We start from the raw sequence: 16,935 nt of genomic DNA on the forward strand, positions 1-16,935 counted from the left end.
AAATAGCATAGGACCAAACCTATGCATATAGGGGCGGCAGGTAGCCTGGTGGTTAGAGCGTTGGATTTGTAATCGAAAGGTTGCAAGCTAGAATCACTGAGCTGACAAGGTGAAAATATGACGTTCTGCCCGAGCAAGGGAGCACTGTTGCTAGGCCGTCATTGAAAATATGAATTTGTTCTTAACTGACTTGCCTAGTTAAATAAAGGTAAAACAAATATATATAGGCTACGTTTTTTTGTTTGTATACACAACTCCACTGAAGAATGGTGCAAATCCTTGTTGCAGACAGACTAAACTTGTAATAAACACATCCAACAGAAAATGTATCTTCTACTTTCAGAAAGGACTGTGGTTCTGGCCGGGGGAGGTTCTGGAAATTTTCGAGTTTATCCCTCGGGGTAAACGAAGCAGAGGCTGTTTGGAACCAATGGGAATGAAGCATCCACTCCCCTCGCTCTGTAAATTTGAGTTCAGTTGGGTTGGGTGCCGCCACAGTGCAGTGCAGTCTCGCCGAGGGACTTTGGATGGGCTCTGAGGAGTTCGATGCTACACAATAGGCCTATTGTTTTGGTTTTATTTTGGGAGGGTATGTTTTCTTTTCAAACTTCTATTTCAACTACTACGCATTTCTTACAAGTCTCCACACTTTCTGGAGGTTTTTATTAGGAGAGTGAAGGAGGGCGGTGCAGGATGAATGGAACTACTTCTGAGAAGGCGGCATCGAGCCTGTCGTCTGATCTCCACGCCACAGTGAGCTGTCACCCTGGCTCCAATGATTTCCCGACGCTGCCAAAGTCTTCTCCCATGGACATGGGGTTCTACAGCGGCCAGACGATGCACAGCCACCACGGCTACTACCCCAGCCACGGCCAGTCCTACTCGCAACCAATGAAACCATACTCGTATCATCACCATTACAATCTCCATGGGATTGGGGTATCGGGGGCCTACATTGCAAAATCGGAATACCCTTATCCCCATAAGCAATACGCTCATTATACCCGGGACATACAGTCACATCTCCAAGATATCGGTAAGATTTACGCATGAGACGCGTTGCCATTTGTGGTGAATAAAGAGTTTCACAAAGAGTCTCGAAGTTATGTTTATTAATAGTGTCAATGTGGCCCATGTTAAATTAACCACCCCAAATGCGTAGGCTATCGCTTATCGACGAGGACCAACCTTTATGCCACATAATTTAAATGGGCCTTCTTAAATTGATATGAATCGAATTTACATTTGGTCAGCCTAAAATTGGTGTTGGGCATTAATTTGGGGGGAGTTCAAATGTTTCGAAAATAGTATAAATTAGCATAGTCTACTATAGATTTTTTGGCCTACCTACATTTTACATACATGATTATATTGTGCATGTTTATTTATACAGTAATTATTATTCAACGTGTCCTTATGTGGGATATGAACTCGAGACCTCTTGGTTCATGGCGTTTAGAACTTTCTACTATGCCACCATGTCTGTGTAATTTACTGATTTCACCTGTATTCCTACACTGGACTTTAAAGTAAATCTCAGCTTTTGTATAATACACTCAAGAAAAACTATTATATTTATCAGTGATTCAGGAGTAACATTAAAATATAATAATATTCCCCACCAACATTAGACAACTATACAGAAAACCCTCAAAATGTTGAGATAAGTACATGAAATCAATGATGAAAGAATAGTCAGATTAAATTATAGCAGTTAAGAAGGCAGTCGTTTGCTAAATGCAGAGATGTATTATGTATCATGAGGTCAGATGTTCAAATGTGAAAAAATGTCACATGTATTCAATATAGAGTTCACATTTTTACATGTGAGGAGAATAATGTTTTCACTTCACATGTGAAAAACTTTCAAATGTTGTCACATGTAGCATGGTATCACATGTTGAAATTTTGCCTCCCCATATTGTCAGATTTATTTCATATAATATGTTTTCACATGTGTACTTTCATGTTATCACGTGTTGCTTTTACTTGTTTCACATGTTATCACATTTACTTAATGTGATACAAAAAATCTGCAGGGATATGCTATGCAGAAACATATTGTTTGCTATTCTGCTTTCTAGGCTGCAAAGCTAACAACATGTGATATGTGACAATTTTTAATTAAAAGAAAATGAGCTAAATCCTACCCCATTTTGTATTTTTGTAAAAATAAAAGTCTTAAAGGTACCAAACAGTCATTCTAATTCCCATGTAAAATAGCATTTTGAGTGACTAAAATATTACCCATAATATTAGTTTTCGATAGAAATGCTCAAAATTAGCTCATAGCTAACCACTAGGAAGTTTGAAAAGACAGGCGAGTGGGCGGGGAGCATATATGAGAGCTCTCAAGCAACTTGGTTGCACTGAGCAGTGTTGCAGTAAAATAATCTCAAGCCAATTTGGTGATATACAAAGCACCTCAAACAACATTGAAATTGCATCAATGATGTCAAAAATGTTTTATACATTTCCCGTTTGGCATGTCTCTTGTGATGCGGTTCACAGCAGCACTAACGAATGTCTTGATTTGACAACTGCGTCAGAGTTTTGAACGACCCTTCCCTCCCTTTTGTTCCATGATGGCTGAAGACCTAGCTAGCCAGTAGTTAGCTAACACCAGACACAGATTAAAATGTTAACATTGCCATAGATGCATATGGCAAACTTTTAATTATATTTGCTGATACCCTACCACCAAATGTTGGCACTGTAAAGTAGCTATCTAGCTATATAAACCATGTGTAGCCGATGTAAAATGTTAGCGGGGTGCGCGCTAATAGCGTTTCAATCGGTGACTTCTCTCGCTCTGAGACCTTGACGTAGTTGTTCCCCTTGCTCTGCAAGGGCCGCGGCTTTTGTGGAGCGATGGGTAAATGATGCTTCGAGGCTGGCTGTTGTTGATGTGTGCAGAGGGTCCCTGTTTTGAGCCCAGGCACGGGCGAGGAGAGGGACGGAAGAAAAACGGTTACATTGATGCTGTTGACCCGGATCACTGGTTGCTGCGGAAAAGGGGGCTGAGTGTAACCAATGTGAAATGGTTAGCGGGGTGCGCGCTAATAGCGTTTAAATCAGTGACTTTACTCGCTCTGGGACCTTGAAGTAGTTGTTCCCCTTGCTCTGCAAGGGCTGTGTCTTTTGTGGAGCGATGGGTAGCGATAATTCAAAGGTGGCTATTGTTGATGTGTGCAGAGGGTCCCTGGTTCGAGCCCAGGTAGGGGTGAGGAGAGGGATGGAAGCTATACTGTTACACAGGCCCAATTGCAACCACGCCTTCTCCGATGTTGGTTACAAGGTGGTACTTATTTAAATTGGGTAATAGAAAATCACTTTAATAATCCTGCCTCCTGAATCCAATTGTTTGACATGGGGGAGGGGACCAGTAACTTTATGATCAAATTTGATCAATGTAGAAGCAACAGTCATACTTTTCATACATTGGTCATCATACTTTGATCTGGTTTCATCCAAATATCATTACATTTCATGAAATACATGATTTTGACTGTTCTTTACCTTTAAGATGAGCTCCCAGGGAATAATGTATTATATACTTTTTATCCTAAAATTCAAATTACCCATTGGGCCTAGTCTACTTTGATTGTTTTGCAATAACACACTATGCTATTTAAGCTCTTAAATAATATAAATTGTTCATATGGCCTAGAATGAAAATGAAAATGTAGCCTATTCTATAAATGCAAAAGACTTCCTTATTTTTTTCCAAAATTGGTTTTGCAAAGCAGCTGAAACCTTCACATTTGAGAGATAACTACTATTGTGTTTGCGTTGTCATTGGTAATTTTAGTGTTAACAATGTTTAGGTATCCAGGCCCTATAACATACCGTTTAGCTGGTAACATTGACATTCCAGGAAGAATCTTTCTCTTCGATATTGGCCCGGGGCTAAGCCCAAAGCCACATGCATCAACATGAGGTGTCACGACATGTCAGTCTGGCACACATTACTTTTTGGCTCAATAGCCTGTCTTAGAGTTTTGACTTGATCACTCCATGTGAAAACACCACAAACAATACATGAAGGCTAAATAGCCTATGTACTCTATGCACCAATCATCTTCTCTCATTAGTGACATCTCCCATAATAGTGTGAGGGACATTGTAATATCTTGGACAGAGACATTTTGTGCACCAAACCCTGTTTAGGCTATTGAGTAAAGCCTATTTCAGAACTGGTCAAAACAATGTAAGGCATAATCATATTTTTTTTTAATGATGTTTACTTATGAAATATATCATGAATTAATCTGTTATCATAATACTTTTTTTCTGTAGGCATAGGCCTATAGTCTACTGTTGAAGCCCTCTGTAGTCTAGTGTAAATGTATGAGCCCCTCAAGTCCTTTAGCCTACTAATGCTCTGTTGTCAATTTTTTTTTTTTTAGGGAAAGAGGAACCAGAACCTGAGGTGAGAATGGTCAACGGAAAGCCTAGAAAAATCAGAAAACCTCGCACCATATATTCTAGTTACCAGCTCGCTGCGTTGCAACATCGCTTTCAGGGAGCTCAGTATTTGTCTCTTCCTGAGAGAGCCGAACTAGCTGCTCATCTCGGCGTGACACAAACACAGGTGAGGAAGCCACATACCACTGTTATGACACGCTGTTGAGAGATTAAATATGTCTACGATTTATGTTCATTTGTCTAATAAAACCATGAACTATGCTGGCATATTTTTGCATACTGTAATTCTACACTTAGTGAATCATCTGAGACGTTATAGGTTTTTATCGCTTTTAATTTTCAAAAGTATTTGGTACATTTTCACAACTCTTAGTACAAAACAGATGATCAAAAAGGCAGTTGTTTTAAACTCTTAGCACATGTTCAATTGACGTAATACAACATGCAAAATCATAGTCACTTTTTCACCAAACTTAATTAAATGTTGTTTTTTAAAACCTTTATTTAAGTAGGCAAGTCAGTTAAGAACAAATTCTTATTTACAATGATGCCAGCCAAATCCAAACAATGCTGGGCCAATTGTGCACGGCTCTATGGGACTCCCAATCACATCCGGATGTGATACAGCCTGGATTCAAACCAGGGACTGTAGTGACACCTCTTGCACTGAGATGCAGTGCCTTAGACCGCTGCGCCACTCGGGAGCCCAACTTAAACAGTGTTTCATCTAGAAATACATGTTCATATAAAGTAATTTCCTTTCACAATGCAATGCTCACATAACTTTTGATATGATTCACTTTTCTTTTGTTAAAAGACATGTTACTATTACTTAATCTGACTGTTCTTAATTGATGATCATTTAAAAATTTGGTAAACCTATAGATTGTACATGTAAACTGGTTTGTCTACTACAGATTTTGAGAATTACATATTAAAAAGTATGTCTGTAAAGTATAAACATAAAAAATATGATACTACTATGTACTACTATGATGATGACTCTGATTTTACTTCAGAGTAAGTAAAAAAATTAATCTGATCAGAGATGCACTTTATGTAACAAATCAAAGTGTATTGGTCATGTACACAGATTAGCTAATGTTACAGCAGTTGAATGAAATGATTGTGTTTCTAGCTCCTACAGTGCAGTAATACAATATCAATACAATACCAATGCATAAATAATCCAGAAAGTCCAAAACAAGAAAGAAATGCATTCCCTATACAATAAACATGTATCCAAAATGAAGTTTGCCATGACAAAAGGTTTTTCCCCAGGTACATGAACAATGAGGATAATTACTGCAAATTCGATGAGAAACTGGCCAAATGCTCAAGACAGGCTTAATGCAAACTAGTGTCTGCTAAAACGTATTTCTTTAATTTAATTACATTGTGAAGATGTCTTCAATCATCATACCTTTGATCACACATGGGATAGAAATGATGGAAATTTGATGTTTAGTCAATTTTAATGGGTAGTGCAAGTGCATAGCTTAATGTGGAAACAGTGTCATGTACTGTTATTTACAGTACTGGAGCATACTACATTCAAAGTACAAATTTGAAACATGTATCTTACAATTCACCACATACTTGTACATTTTTTACCGAAGCGATAAAAAAAACAGTATTGTTTATATTATATGTCAAATATAATATTAATATTTATTAACCTCTTCCTGTTTGTTTTCATATCTGATAATTGATAGCTTCATTTATGGATCTAAGTTTGCATCTGGATTCCAAATTTCAATGCAATATAATTAGGTATATTCTATTCTAATAAGGCATAGGGTGTCAATATGAAATTACAACACTTTGCTAGATAATACATTTTTAACTCTTACCTTCACATTTTCTGGTACAAACATCCCAAACAACCTGTAGCTCAAATATTTTTTCTTCCAGGTCAAGATCTGGTTCCAGAATCGGCGTTCCAAATTCAAGAAGCTGTACACATACGGGGAAGTTCCACTGGACCATAGCCCAGGAGCCAGTGACTCTATGTCCTGCAATTCACCCCCTTCCCTGGCCATTTGGGACAGTAGTATACCCACAGACCCTGCCACTAGAGAGCAGGCTCCCCAGCCCTCCCTCAGCTCCTCTCTATGTTATGTGGAGGACTACACTCATCACTGGTATCAACAGACCTCACAGTCACGTTCACAGCACTCAGGACTGGTTCTTCAGCACACAACACCACCAAAGAATATGGGGGCGGTGTACTAATACAAAACGTATCGGAACAAACTGTGGTCCAACATGGCCGCTCATTGGAAATAAAGCCTAGAGGGCTGTGATGGGATTTGTGTGCAAATACAGAGGGCTGAAGTTCACGGGCAAGTTGGGAAACATGCACAAGGACTTATTGTCTCTGTTGTTCCTTTTGGATTCAAAACAGAGGAACTGTATACAAAAAGAATGGACAAATCCATGTTCTGTTTAGATGGATGTTTAGAGTGATGAGTTGCTAATATTATCAGTGGCTCATTTCACTCTGTAGGAGAGAGAGATTTGATATGAGAATGGATGGAATAGCAGCCTATTTGGTGGCACTTTCCTTTATAGTGGCCCACTGTGGGACCACTGTGGGACCATTAAATGAACATATTCTTTGATCTACAGCTATTCAAATATATACTGTCAGTGCATTCAACACCCTTTGTTTCTTCACAATATGAAACACCCACAGATACATGGAAGTGATGTGTACCATTTTCATACATTCATAAATTATACTTACCATTTCTTGCATTTATATAGATGTAATTAAGGCTCAATTCACATATTGAGCCATACAACATTTTATTACACAATGGTTCAAAACAAAACATCTCTTGGAAGTTGCAGAGAACTATAGGAAATAAAAATGTGTATTTGGTACTTTGCATTTGCAATAGATTTTTGGTAAAAGCCATAAACTCAGGATGTTATTTATAATGTAGCCTATTTTATACTCTATTGATATGGTAATAGAACTTCAATGTGAGAACTTAAAACATCTAATTGTGACACTTTGGTGCCTGAGAAACACATATTTTATAGTTAGTCTTTTGTGTGAATAATAAAGTTTTTGTTTTTATTAATTATATTTACACCAATTGAAATGATGTAATATTTACACACACATGCACACACACAGATGTAAATAACCCCTTGAGATAACATTCAAATCTTGTTTCCATAGACTTCTTTATACAAATTATCCAATGAAACGGTTGTAAGGACAAAATGGAATGGAAGAAATTATATATTAACAGTCCAGACCAATAAATATATAGGCGCTTAGAGTTTGATCTCTATTGAGATGGAATCACGTTATATATATTTTTAAATGATCACTTTGGTACTACTTTCACAAGTATGTGGTGAATATTTTCAACTTTAGCACAAAAACACTTGCAACACAGCCAGTCTTACATTCAAAACATTTCATAGTGCATTCATTTTGTTTGTAAACATCTGTCACCGCACAACCATATATCCAAAATATACGTTTACTGTGATTAGTGATTAGTACATTGGTTTAATCACAAAAACACAACATAATGATACATTCTCAATTGAGTTATTTTAACAACCATTTAACCCAATACCAAAACATGTAAGATACATGATTCAAAATTGTCATTTGAATGTAGTATGCTACAGTACTGTAAATTACAGTACATTACACTGTTTTACATTAGGCTATACACTTGCACTACCCATGAAAATTGACTGAACATCACATTTCCATCATTTCTATCCCTTGTGTGATCATTGAAGACATCTTTCACAATGTAATCAAATGAAAGAAATGAAAGAAACAATCTTTAGCAGACACTAGTTTGCATCAAGCCTGTCTTGAGCATTTGGCCATAGGTTTTGATCGAAATGGCAGTAAATATCCTCATTATTCATGTACCTTGGGAAAAACCTTTCGGTCTAAATTGGTCTGGATTGGAATCATTGCATGCCTCCTCTATAGCCAGAAGGAGGGTGGTACGCTCATGGGGATGGCAATTATACGTCTTCCATCTGTATTGTAGTCATGTATTGTAATTTGCAGTACTGTACTTATGTATTTGCAGAAGTCCTGTATGTGGCTAAGTTTATTAAAGCATGGTACTAGCAACACCAGAATTGTGTGTTCGATTCTCACCGCAGTCACATACCAAAATGTGTGGACTGTGTCTGCTGCATAAATGGCATTTACAGTGGGGCAAAAAAGTATTTAGTCAGCCACCAATTGTGCAAGTTCTCCCACTTAAAAAGATGAGAGAGGCCTGAAATTTTCATCATAGGTACACTTCAACTATGACAGACAAAATGAGGGGGAAAATCCAGAAACTCACATTGTAGGATTTTTTATGAATTTATTAGCAAATTATGGTGGAAAATAAGTATTCATGATATTTTTCGTACAAAGGTTCCTTTTGAAAAGTTAAGGACCAACTGTATTTGGCATCTCATGGGTTAAGTGTGTGAGGCAGATAGGCAAACTATCTGGCGGAGTCAGTGAGGAGCACATGCCCTGGTTTTAGGAAGAGCTGCCTGCATGTGAAGAGACTGTGGGAGGTGACAGGCAAGCAGACACACTGGAGTCTCTGGATTTTAATAGCACACTGCTGAGAGAGAGAGAGCGAGAGAGAGAGAGAGAGAGAGAGAGAGAGAGAGAGAGAGAGAGAGAGAGAGAGAGAGAGAGAGAGAGAGAGAGAGAGAGAGAGAGAGAGAGAGAGCTGTTGTGGGGATAAGAAAATAATTCAGTCTGGAAAATTAGAGGGATAACAAATACATTACTATCTAAAAAAATATGAAAACATATTAGAGGTATATTGTGAAAATCTAAATTTGCATTGTGGAATACAATATTTAAAATGCCTGTATATTGTTAACCTTACAATAGCAGTTCAAAGGCCAAGTTGTCAGCTGTGCCCAGCTAGTGGGAATGCATAGATCCAGTCTTCAACATCGACTAAAATTGATAGGGATTACCTTTCTTTTAAGTGACTTACTACAGGCAGATTCATGATTCTCTGCCATCTTCCTTTGATCCAAGCCAGTTTAATTTATTTGATGTTGAAAGCCAATCATTGGCGTAAGAGTCCTTGAAGGATGGATCCTGACAATCACTCCTGCTTTCATTTTCCTTGTATTATTCAAGAGCTGGAATTACTTTTCAGTTTGAAGCGTATACAATTCGCTATAGAAGTTACTTTACCTTTATGCTGGAAATCTGTGCCGATCTAGCCCTACTTGGACTGGATTGGTTTTCACTTGAATGGCACAAGATGGTGTCACAGGGTTTGATGAATGTAAATACATTTTAGGTCCTTCAATTCAAGGTCATTTTTTCCATGATGTCACTGTGCTCTTTGACAAACATCAACAACAACGAAATTAAATGAAATAGTTCAAGATAATATGTATGTCACCCTGATCCAGGACTGTCCTTACTATCATATATGTTCATTCATGCTTTTTCTTCTGTTATGAAGGATTGACACATTTATATGATGGCGTGAAATTAGGAAGTAGACCTATGTCTTTTTGGGCTGGGCTGAATTTTTGGTTTCTGTTTATAGAAGCCTTTGTGCTTATCTTATTGTTAAAGACCTTTCAAGTGACAAGAAAAATGCCTCTCGGCAGCCGCGGAAAGACAAGGTGATGACATCACCTGTCGCAAGCACAACGGGAAAACTCAAAAGCGGAAGGAAAGTTTGTAGCTGTGTCGTGGAAGATTGGACTGCTGTTTCCTTCCCCGCCTCAGGTCATAGTCCCCCATCTCTCAGCTCACTCACCTAAACCAGTCAAGCAACGAGACCAATGTGATGTGCTTTACCTCTGTTCATCTGTGTGAGGAAATGCTTATTTTCATCCACAGTACATAAACAACATTATTTTTTATCCTTTATTTAACTAGGCAAGTCAGTTAAGAACAAATTCTTATTTACAATGATGGGTTAACTGCCTTGTTCAGGGGCAGAATGACAGATATTTTTACCTTGTCAGCTTGGGGATTCGATCTAGCAACCTTTACTGTTACTGGCCCAACACTCTAACCACTAGGCTACCTGCCACCCCTCTACCAATGACTCTAGGGGAAGAACATTATGAATGTTGTAGTTAGTAGGAGGAGCGCTCCCTGGCTCTGTGTGTGGGCCTCTGGTCTCTCATGCCTCACTCAGCAGGCTGACTGGATGCCTTAAACCTGAGGAGATATGAGTTGATTATATGTCTGGTGTGTGGGGCCGAGGGGGTAGCATTGGGGTTTTATCCCACCAAGCAACTTAGCACATTCAACATTGTCATGGTAACTGAATCGTAAACGGAGTCGGACATGATCGATCAGAATCCACCACATTTGAAAAACAAACAAACAAAGTAAGTACACTGAGTTTACCAAACATTAGGAACACCTTCCTAATATTGAGTTGCACCCCCTTTTGCTCTCAGAACAGCCTCAATTCGTTGGGGCATGGACTCTACAAGGTGTCGAAAGTGTTCCACAGGGATGCTGGCCCATGTTGACTCCAATGCTTCCCACAGTTGTGCCAAGTTGGTTGGATGTCCTTCGGGTGGTGGACCATTCTTGATACACACGGGAAACTGTTGAGCGTGACAAGCCCAGCAGCGTTGCAGTTCTTGACACAAACTGGTGTGCCTGGCACCTACTACTATACCCCTTTCCAAAGGCTCTTAAATATTTTGTCTTGCCCATTCACCCTCTAAATGGCACACATACACAATCGATGTCTCAATTGTCTCAAGGCTTAAAAATCCTTCTCCTCCCCTTCATCTACACTGATTTAAGTGGATTTAAGTGACATCAATGATGGATCATAGCTTTCACCTGGATTCACTTGGTCGGTCTGTGTCATGGCAAGAGCAGGTGTCCTTAATGTTTTGTATTCTCGGTGTAGTAGGTGCAGCCACGGTCCACGTCTACGGTATTATTGGGAACCAGTGAGGGCAATGCTAATTGTCACTTACACGAGATAGATGCTAGAATCCATATTCCCACTCTTATTCTCACAAGCAAACCTATGGGGGGGGGGGGGGGTATCTGGAGGTGGATTTGGTGGTTGGGTGAGAACTGAGAAGCACAGAGGACAACATCCCAGCTTACAGATGTCAGGGAAGGGATATGGTTTCACGCCAACCACAAACATCACTCACCACTGTCGTTTTCATATGGGGAAAGAAACATACAAACAAAGATGGGATGGAAAGAGGCATGAGAGGCAGCTGTGGAATTTTTGCTGGCCCACTGGCCGCTGGAATATTTATTCTCAGTGTTGATGTTTGCAGCAGGGACACTTTTCTGCCACTTGCTTGGGGTGTTACTAATTGTAGATGGGGATGCATTGCACCTAAGGTTGGGTTGGTTCCATAACATTTGCATATTTATTCTGCCACCTTGCTCTGACCACTACCTCTCCTTCCATAAACCCTAAACGTAGACCTCTTATTCGTTATTTAATTATAGATGTGGTCGAGATAAGTTGTGCTGAAATGACTGTACCTGTGATGTAGGCCTACCTGTTTAGGACACTTTTCCGAGGTTGGAAATTATAGGTCTATCCATATACTGTACGTAGACATTTCCAAAATAATTAGGACAAAATTGTCTTGCTTTGCGTGCACACCTGTGTCTGTGGTTCACACACCTGTATCTCTAGAGGTTAAGAGCATTGGGCCAGTAACTGAAAGGTCGCTGGTTTCAATCCCCGAGCTGGTCAGGTGGAAAAGTCTGCTGTTCTGCCTCTGAGCAAGGCAGTTAACCCCCAACAACAACTACTCCCCGGGTGCTGATAACATGGAAGTCGATTCAGAGGGGTTGGGTTAAATGTAAAAGACGTGTTTTGGTTTAATGCTTTCGGTTGTGCAACTGACTAGGTATCCCCCCATTAGCTAATGAGCCCTGCTAAACATGCGTGTCATGCTGCCACCTATGATTGGCTGCAACAGACAGGAAGAAGTGGAAGCATGTGCATGCAAACGAGTAGACAACATTAGCACCCATGTTTAATTTGGGAAGGGGGGTCAATTCTGTTTTGAATAGGTTTGTTTCTTGCGCACTGCTTTGTAAATGATGCAGAATTAATATAGGCCGAAATCATCTACCGATTATGGATAAAGTGTTGCTTCATGTGCTCGTGGGAAATGGGAAACTGGGAATGGTAGCTAAGTCTACATGAATGTGTTCACGTGCCTTTGAAGTCGGAACAATTCTTCAACCAATAAGATTTTAGCTTGATAAGCTAGCTAACATTGCTTATAACTAAGTTAGATAACTTGCTTAACTTTGACATAATGGACAAACTATCTATATTTTGCTTATTGATTACGTTGTAAATGTCAAAAACGTATTTGTCATCTTTTGGTTGAAAAGGTAAGAGGTCAGTGGTGAAATGTCACAACTCGTCAACTCGGGTAACAACATCTTCTCCTAGTTTCCCACTTGTAATTCCAACTTGGGAGTGTTGTTCAAGCAGTAGTGTGTATTCACGGATGGCAAAAGAAGCCAGGCTTCCCCAAAACATTTACCAAGAAAAAATAGGAAAAACATCTTTCCTCTCTGTGTTTAATAATTTTACTTCAATTCGCAAGAGGCTAAATGTATCTCACCGGAGAATGCATCCGAGCATGCGAAACAGCGGCCCTCTGTCTCTGCATGTGTCGGCCGTCTATCTGATGCTGTCTGGTCGACAAGATTATGACACTGTTGCCGCCCGTAGCATTGAATGCAAGGGAAGCCAGCAAGCATTTGGCCTCCCCTTGATAAAAAAAAGTATAAAAGAATAGTCAATCAGCGTTAAGCTAAAGTGAGCTCAACTGTGATGGGTCCAGTGTCAAGGGAAGCCAGTTTGGATTTGGCGTCACTCCCATCATCGCATCGAGAGCATACGTCATTGACAGAAACATCTTGAATTGTTGCATCTCATTGTGTTGTTGTCCTCCAGTGGCTAGCTGGCAGAAATAGTCCCTTTCCTAAATTAGCCATGGATGGAGAAAGGGATTTGGACTTGTAGTTTTACTTAATTCTCCATACCAGCCAGTGATTCTGATCCAGCCATTAATCCATACATTGTGCCCATGGCCTGTGAGGATGGAAGTTCAATATGTAACTAGATGAACAGTAGAAGGCTCATGTTAACTAGCTAACATTGCCCATGAAAGTAAGTTAGGTTAACGAGCAAGCATTTTAGCCAGGAAACTTAAGAAAACAAAAAATAAAAGTATGTACTCTATGACAGTGATAGTCTGTTTCATCCACATGAAAGAGAGGAGGATGGCATTGGAGTTTCTCTACAAGTAGTCAACATGTTTTTCTACTTGCACACGCACGTACCCACGCACGCACGCACACACACGCACGCACACACACACACACACACACACGAACACACACACACACACACATAAAAATCAGAAACATAGACAGCCACATCATATTTAGTTTACATTGATTGGACTAAATTGTTTTTGGTATCTTTTAGTTGTCACTGTTTAACACTAAGCATAGGTGATTTGATGATGTTGAAATTTTGAAGTTGAAATGGTGCTGAAATAGTGGAGGCAGTTTTGTTTTCTTTGTGAATTGCGGTAACTCTCTATGGTTCTATACTGAACAAAAATATAAAGGCAACATGGGAAGTGTTGGTCCCATGTTTCATAAACTGGAATAAAAGATCCCAAATTATGTTCCATACGCACAAAAAGCTTATTTCTCTAAAATGTTGTTTTTTGTTTACATCCCTGTTATGGGGCATTTCTCCTTTGCCAAGATAATTCATCCACCTGACAGGTGTGGCATATCAAGAAGCTGATTAAAAAGCATGCTTATTACACAGGTGCGCCTTGTGCTGGGGACAATACAAGTTCACTAAAATGTGCAGTTTTGTCACACAACACAATGCCATAGATGTCTAAAGTTTTGAGGGAGTGTGCAATTGGCATGCTGACTGCAGGAATGTCCACCAGAGCTGTTGCCAGAGAGTTGAATGTCCATTACTCTACCATAAACCATCTCCAACGTTATTTTAGAGAATTTGGCAGTATGTCCAACCAGCATCACAACCGCAGACTACGTGAATGGTGTTGTGTGTAAGCTTTTTGCTGATGTTAACGTTGTGAACAGAGTGCCCCATGGTGGCGGTGGGGTTATGGTATGGGCAGACAACAAACACAATTGCATTTTATCGACGGCAATTTGAATGCTCTTGCCATTCATCCGCCGTCATCATCTCATGTTTCAGCATAACAATGCATGGCCCCATATCGCAAGGATATATACACAATTCCTGTCCCAGTTCTTCCATGGCCTTCATACTCACCAGACATGTCACCCATTGGGGCGGCAGGGTAGCCTACTGGTTAGAGTGTTGGACTAGCAACCGGAAGGTTGCAAGTCTGTCGTTCTGCCCCTGAACAGGCAGTTAAACCCACTGTTCCTAGGCCGTCATTGAAAATAAGAATTTGTTCTTAACTGACTTGCCTAGTTAAATAAAGGTAAAATAAAAAAATTAAATAAAATGTTTGGGATGCTCTGGATTTATGTGTACAACAGCGTGTTCCAGTTCCCGTCAATATCCAGCAACTTCGCACAGCCATTGAAGAGGAGTGGGACAATATTCCACAGGTCACGATCAACTCTATGCGAAGACAGGTTTTCTGATCCACGCCCCTACCTTTTTTAAAAAGGTATATGTGACCAACAGATGCATATCTGTATCTATTCCCAGTCATTTGAAATCCATAGATTAGGGCCGAATGAATTTATTTAAATTAATTGATTTCCTTATGAACAGTAAAATCTTTGAAATTGTTGCATGTTGGGTTTAGATTTATTTTCAGTGTAAATCAATAGTTGTTTAGTGGTCCGAAAATGTTGGAAACATTAACTTGCTTTACCATTCTGTAGGTCATGCAATGTGCTTTATGGACTTGATCCCCGGTTTTGTGATGAATCAAACGTGTGATTGAATTTATTCTGCCACTGTGTCTTCTTATTGTCTCGGCCTTTAGGCCTGTATATCACGTTCGTAATGCATATGAATTAACTAATTGGTTATAGAGAAAACAACGCAATTATCATAACACATCAATTGTAATATGGCTTTTTTCCCTGGGGTCCCCAGTGATTTTACCCACGCACCGCTACTGCGTTCAAGTCAAATTCCCCGCTGGGAACTAAGAGCATCCGATAACTCCGGTAGCACGTGCCAAAGCCTACCTTCGGACCAAGGTAGGTCGCAGTGGTAATATTGTGGTCAACACAATATAATGTAGTTAGCATATTTAGCCCTGAGTAGCCATTTGGGCAAAATAATCCAACCGCACATTGACAACCGCCGGGCTATAAGAAAATAGTTTTACAACCACTTTTTTACTTAATTTAACTTTTCTTTCACTTTTTTACTTAATTTAACGTTAATTTTCTTCAATAAAATATATCGAAGCAAAGTTTTAAAAAGAGGGGCAAAGTGCTGTTATTTAGACCGATTTGCCTTATTTGTCAACTCCCGCACAATTTCTGTCCTTTCTGTCCTTCCATCCGAGTGCTGCTGCGGGTTCTTTGCTTGTCTTGACCAATCAGATTAACGGAAATCGCAGGTAGCGCGGGCTGGACAAAGCTCAAGGTGCGCTCTTCACTTTCCTCTGGCTGGTATTTATTTAGCAAGCATAATAACACAACACTCCCGACATACACAAGCAAAGACTATTACATACATGTAACAGCCTATACACCTAAACATTAGCCATCGTACACGCTGTATTGCCTGGTAACGAGACAATTTTTCAGTCTGATCAACTGTAGGCTACTAACAACAGTAGCTGCATTGTCTAGCCTCCCTCTACCAATGTTAACGAAGAGGTAACGTTGTGTGGGCTTTATTTATAGCCCATTTGGTTGTGAGAAAATGTGAATGGATCAAATGTGGTTTATATTCAAACTTGGGCTGACTAGGCAATTTAGGATTTTCAGTCCAAACTTATTAACTGGAATTAATTCATAAACACAATAGCTGAAAGACTGTGAGTACATGTTTTATTCCGCCTACAGTTGCATAGGGCAGGACTACACGATGCAAATCTGCATAAAGCAACCTCAGCCCTGTGTGTTTTATTGTCCAATCATGTTGCTTTCTCTGTGTGTACGTGTAAAGGAACCCTCCAGTCCTTTTAAAACACAATTCAGACATGAGCAAGTAAAAGGTTGCTGCAGTTGACAGGGTTTTTATCCTCAGCAAAGCCAGTTTTCCCAGGAGTTTTTTAAAACCCACGTGACCTGATTAGAAAAACTCTGGTCCCATCACAGCCCATATTAAACCTTTTTTACAAGAGGTGAATCATGTATACAGTATAAGGCATTGACTTTTACGTGGATAGGTTACAAGATCAAGAAAAACGACGGGCCCCAGAATTGTTTTTATCGCCACACCACTCTTGGACATGTGTTGCCACCTTTGTGCTCAATAGTTAGTCCTATACTAAAAAAAATCACCACAGTTG

At 39.6% G+C, this 16,935-nt stretch overlaps 1 protein-coding gene across 1 annotated transcript in view; it reads left to right on the forward strand.

Moving 5' to 3' along the window:
* LOC115145213 (homeobox protein Dlx3b-like) overlaps positions 1–8,553 on the forward strand; it is a 12,347-nt gene extending 3,794 nt beyond the window's left edge. Inside the window, exons 2-4 of the mRNA XM_029686596.2 lie at positions 344–1,036; positions 4,410–4,594; positions 6,343–8,553. Of these exons, the coding sequence (XP_029542456.1) occupies positions 694–1,036; positions 4,410–4,594; positions 6,343–6,663 (849 nt within the window). The 5' untranslated portion in view covers positions 344–693 and the 3' untranslated portion in view covers positions 6,664–8,553. The remainder of the gene's footprint in view (positions 1–343; positions 1,037–4,409; positions 4,595–6,342) is intronic.
* Positions 8,554–16,935: the final 8,382 nt, after the last annotated feature.

This window comes from Oncorhynchus nerka, linkage group LG17 (assembly GCF_034236695.1).
Source record: "Oncorhynchus nerka isolate Pitt River linkage group LG17, Oner_Uvic_2.0, whole genome shotgun sequence".
In the NCBI taxonomy this organism is placed as follows: domain Eukaryota; kingdom Metazoa; phylum Chordata; class Actinopteri; order Salmoniformes; family Salmonidae; genus Oncorhynchus; species Oncorhynchus nerka.